General features: G+C 43.3%; 1 protein-coding gene across 1 annotated transcript in view; it reads left to right on the top strand.

Moving 5' to 3' along the window:
• LOC310966264 (dedicator of cytokinesis protein 3-like) overlaps positions 1-5,000 on the top strand; it is a gene marked incomplete at its 5' end in the record, with an annotated part of 104,122 nt that overhangs the window by 94,845 nt on the left and 4,277 nt on the right. The window contains 3 exon segments of the mRNA XM_083940844.1: positions 1,081-1,138; positions 1,259-1,377; positions 1,463-1,553. Of these exon segments, the coding sequence (XP_083796970.1) occupies positions 1,081-1,138; positions 1,259-1,377; positions 1,463-1,553 (268 nt within the window).

Below are 5,000 nucleotides of genomic sequence, written 5' to 3' on the forward strand. Positions count from 1 at the left end.
TGCGTCTTTTTTATCGTAGATTTGCCACTTTTTTATCGTAGATTCGCGACTTTTTCTCGTAGATTTGCGACTTTTTTTCTCGTTGATTTGCGACTTTTTTCTCGTAGATTCACGACTTTTTATCGTAGATTTGCAGCTTTTTTCTCGTAGATTTGCGACTTTTTTCTCTTAGATTTGCGACTTTTTCTCGTAGATTTGCGACTTTTTATCGTAGATTTGCAATTTTTTTCTCGTAGATTTGCGACTGTGTGCGTGTGTTAGCATGTGTGTGTGTTGTGTTAGCATGTGTGTGTGTGTGTGTGTGTGCATGTGTTAGCATGTGTGTGTGCGCGTGTGTTAGCATGTGTGTGTGTTAGCATGTGTATGTGCGTGTGTTAGCATGTGTGTGTGTGTGTGTGCGTTAGCATGTGTGTGTGCGTGGGTTAGCATGTGTGTGTGTGCGTGTGTTAGCATGTTTGTGTGTTGTGTTAGCATGTGTGAGTGTGTGTGTTAGCATGTGTGTGTGAGTGTGTGTGTGTGTGTGTGCGTGCGTAAGCGCGTCTGTGCGTGCGTTCGTAAGCGTGCGTGCGTTAGCCTGTGTGTGCGTGCGTTAGCGTCTGTGTGCGTTAGTAAGCGTGCGTGCGTTAGCGTGCGTGCGTGCGGTGTGTGCGTTAGCGTGTGTGTGCGTCCGTTAGCGTGTCTGTGCGTAAGCGTGCGTGCGTGCGTGCGTTAGCGTGTCTTTGCGTGCGTAAGCGTGCGTGCGTTAGCGTGTGTGTGCGTCAGTAAGCGTGCGTGCGTAAGCGTGTCTTAGCGTGCGTTAGCGTGTGTGTGCGGTCCGTTAGCGTGTCTGTGCGTAAGCGTGCGTGCGTTAGCGCGTGTGTGGCGCCAGTAAGCGTGCGTGCGTAAGCGTGCGTTAGCGTGTGTTAGCGTGTGTGTGCGTCCGTAAGCGTGTTTATGCGTAAGCGTGCGTGCGTTAGCGTGCGTGTGCGTCCGTTAGCGTGTCTATGCGTAAGCGTGAGTGCGTTAGCGTGTGTGTGCGTCCGTTAGCGTGTCTATGCGTAAGCGTGCGTGCGTAACACTCCCTCCTCTTCCTCTCCGCAGGCGAGCCCCTCCTCCTCCAGCCTAAGCTCCGCCCACTCCGCGCCCTCCACCATCAGAGGTGAGCAGCAGGTCACATGACCTCACTCTCAGGAAGTCACATGATCACACCTGTTAACGTGTGTGTGTGTGTGTGTGTGTGTGTGTGTGTGTGTGTGTGTGTGTGTGTGTGTGTGCGCAGTGGGTTCGCCGTCACTGCCCGACAGGTACAGACACAATAGGGAGACGCTGATGCTGCTGCCGGCGCACGGCGAGCGCCCGAGCAGCGCCGTGTACGCCAACGTGTCGGACAACGGACAGGTGAGGACGCCGCGTGCTGATTGGACGCCGGAGCAGGAAGCAGGAAGTGTTTCGCGTTTGACCTTTGACCCTTTGTCTCCTCCAGCAGACGACGTTTCAGCGCGCGCTCTTCCACCAGGTGATCGGACCGGGAATCAAACCGTGCAGCGACCCGAACCTGTCCGTGGCCGAGAAAGGTGCGTTTTCATGTGTTTTTGTGGTGTTTTCATGTGTTTTAGTGGTGTTTTCATGTGTTTTAGTGGTGTTTTCATGTGTTTTAGTGGTGTTTTCATGTGTTTTAGTGGTGTTTTCATGTGTTTTAGTGGTGTTTTCATGTGTTTTAGTGGTGTTTTCATGTGTTTTAGTGGTGTTTTCATGTGTTTTAGTGGTGTTTTCATGTGTTTTTGTGGTGTTTTCATGTGTTTTAGTGGTGTTTTCATGTGTTTTAGTGGTGTTTTCATGTGTTTTTGTGGCGTTTTCATCTGTTTTAGTGGTGTTTTCATCTGTTTTAGTGGTGTTTTCATGTGTTTTTGTGGTGTTTTCATGTGTTTTAGAGGTGTTTTCATGTGTTTTGTGGTGTTTTCATGTGTTTTAGTGGTGTTTTCATTTGTTTTAGTGGTGTTTTCATCTGTTTTAGTGGTGTTTTCATGTGTTTTAGTGGTGTTTTCATGTGTTTTAGTGGCGTTTTCATGTGTTTTAGTGGCGTTTTCATGTGTTTTTGTGGCGTTTTCATGTGTTATAGTGGTGTTTTCATGTGTTTTAGTGGTGTTTTCATGTGTTTTAGTGGCGTTTTCATGTGTTTTTGTGGTGTTTTCATGTGTTTTTGTGGCGTTTTCATGTGTTTTAGTGTTGTTTTCATGTGTTTTAGTGGTGTTTTCATGTGTTTTTGTGGTGTTTTCATGTGTTTTTAGTGGTGTTTTCATGTGTTTTTGTGGCGTTTTCATGTGTTTTAGTGGTGTTTTCATGTGTTTTTGTGGCGTTTTCATGTGTTTTTGTGGTGTTTTCATCCGTTTTAGAGGTGTTTTCATGTGTTTTTGTGGTGTTTTCATGTGTTTTAGTGGTGTTTTCATGTGTTTTAGTGGTGTTTTCATGTGTTTTTGTGGTGTTTTCATGTGTTTTAGTGGTGTTTTCATGTGTTTTAGTGGCGTTTTCATGTGTTTTTGTGGCGTTTTCATCTGTTTTAGTGGTGTTTTCATCTGTTTTAGTGGTGTTTTCATGTGTTTTTGTGGTGTTTTCATGTGTTTTAGAGGTGTTTTCATGTGTTTTGTGGTGTTTTCATGTGTTTTAGTGGTGTTTTCATTTGTTTTAGTGGTGTTTTCATCTGTTTTAGTGGTGTTTTCATGTGTTTTAGTGGTGTTTTCATGTGTTTTAGTGGCGTTTTCATGTGTTTTAGTGGCGTTTTCATGTGTTTTTGTGGCGTTTTCATGTGTTATAGTGGTGTTTTCATGTGTTTTAGTGGTGTTTTCATGTGTTTTAGTGGCGTTTTCATGTGTTTTTGTGGTGTTTTCATGTGTTTTTGTGGCGTTTTCATGTGTTTTAGTGTTGTTTTCATGTGTTTTAGTGGTGTTTTCATGTGTTTTTGTGGTGTTTTCATGTGTTTTTAGTGGTGTTTTCATGTGTTTTTGTGGCGTTTTCATGTGTTTTAGTGGTGTTTTCATGTGTTTTTGTGGCGTTTTCATGTGTTTTTGTGGCGTTTTCATGTGTTTTAGTGGTGTTTTCATGTGTTTTAGTGGTGTTTTCATGTGTTTTTGTGGTGTTTTCATGTGTTTTTAGTGGTGTTTTCATGTGTTTTTGTGGCGTTTTCATGTGTTTTAGTGGCGTTTTCATGTGTTTTAGTGGCGTGTTCATGTGTTTTTGTGGCGTTTTCATGTGTTATAGTGGTGTTTTCATGTGTTTTAGTGGTGTTTTCATGTGTTTTAGTGGCGTTTTCATGTGTTTTTGTGGGGTTTTCATGTGTTTTTGTGGCGTTTTCATGTGTTTTAGTGGTGTTTTCATGTGTTTTAGTGGTGTTTTCATGTGTTTTTGTGGTGTTTTCATGTGTTTTTAGTGGTGTTTTCATGTGTTTTTGTGGCGTTTTCATGCGTTTTAGTGGTGTTTTCATGTGTTTTTGTGGCGTTTTCATGTGTTTTTGTGGCGTTTTCATGTGTTTTAGTGGTGTTTTCATGTGTTTTAGTGGTGTTTTCATGTGTTTTTGTGGTGTTTTCATGTGTTTTTAGTGGTGTTTTCATGTGTTTTTGTGGCGTTTTCATGTGTTTTAGTGGCGTTTTCATCCGTTTTAGTGGCGTTTTCATCCGTTTTAGTGGCGTTTTCATGTGTTTTAGTGGCGTTTCATCCGTTTTAGTAGCGTTTCCATCCGTTTTAGTGGCGTTTCCATCCGTTTTAGTGGCGTTTATCGATCCGTTTTAGTGGCGTTTCCATCCGTTTTAGTGGCAATTCCATCCGTTTTAGTGGCGTTTCCATCCGTTTTAGTGGCGTTTCCATCCGTTTTAGTGGCGTTTCCATCCGTTTTAGTGGCGTTTCCATCCGTTTTAGTGGCGTTTCCATCCGTTTTAGTGCCGTTTTCATGTGTTTTAGTAGCGTTTCCATCCGTTTTAGTGCCGTTTCCATCCGTTTTAGTGCCGTTTCCATCCGTTTTAGTAGCGTTTCCATCCGTTTTAGTGGTGTTTTCATCCGTTTTAGTGGCGTTTTCATCAGTTTTAGTGGCGTTTCCATCCGTTTTAGTGGCGTTTCCATCCGTTTTAGTGGCGTTTCCATCCGTTTTAGTGGCGTTTCCATCCGTTTTAGTAGCGTTTCCATCCGTTTTAGTGGCGTTTCCATCCGTTTTAGTGGTGTTTTCATCCATTTTAGTGGCGTTTTCATCCGTTTTAGTAGCGTTTCCATCCGTTTTAGTGCAGTTTCCATCCGTTTATGTGGCGTTTCTATCCGTTTTAGTGCCGTTTCCATCCGTTTTAGTGCCGTTTCCATCCGTTTTAGTGGCGTTTTCATCTGTTTTAGTGGCGTTTCCATCCGTTTTAGTGGCGTTTCCATCCGTTTTAGTGGTGTTTTCATCCATTTTAGTGGCGTTTTCATCCGTTTTAGTAGCGTTTCCATCCGTTTATGTGGCGTTTCCATCCGTTTATGTGGCGTTTCTATCCGTTTTAGTGCCGTTTCCATCCGTTTTAGTGCCGTTTCCATCCGTTTTAGTGGCGTTTTCATCCGTTTTAGTAGCGTTTCCATCCGTTTTAGTGGCGTTTTCATCCGTTTTAGTGCCGTTTTCATCCGTTTTAGTAACGTTTCCATCCGTTTTAGTAGAGTTTCCATCCGTTTTAGTGGTGTTTCCATCCGTTTTAGTGGCGTTTCCATCCGTTTTAGTAGCGTTTTCATCCGTTTTAGTGCAGTTTCCATCCGTTTTAGTGCCGTTTCCATCCGTTTTAGTAGCGTTTCCATCCGTTTTAGTGCCGTTTCCATCCGTTTTAGTAGAGTTTCCATCCGTTTTAGTGGTGTTTCCATCCGTTTTAGTGGCGTTTCCATCCGTTTTAGTAGCGTTTTCATCCGTTTTAGTGCCGTTTCCATCCGTTTCAGTGCCGTTTCCATCCGTTTTAGTAGCGTTTCCATCCGTTTTAGTGCCGTTTCCATCCGTTTTAGTGGCGTTTTCATCCGTTTTA

This window comes from Echiichthys vipera (genome assembly GCF_963691815.1).
Source record: "Echiichthys vipera genome assembly, contig: SCAFFOLD_42, whole genome shotgun sequence".
In the NCBI taxonomy this organism is placed as follows: domain Eukaryota; kingdom Metazoa; phylum Chordata; class Actinopteri; order Perciformes; family Trachinidae; genus Echiichthys; species Echiichthys vipera.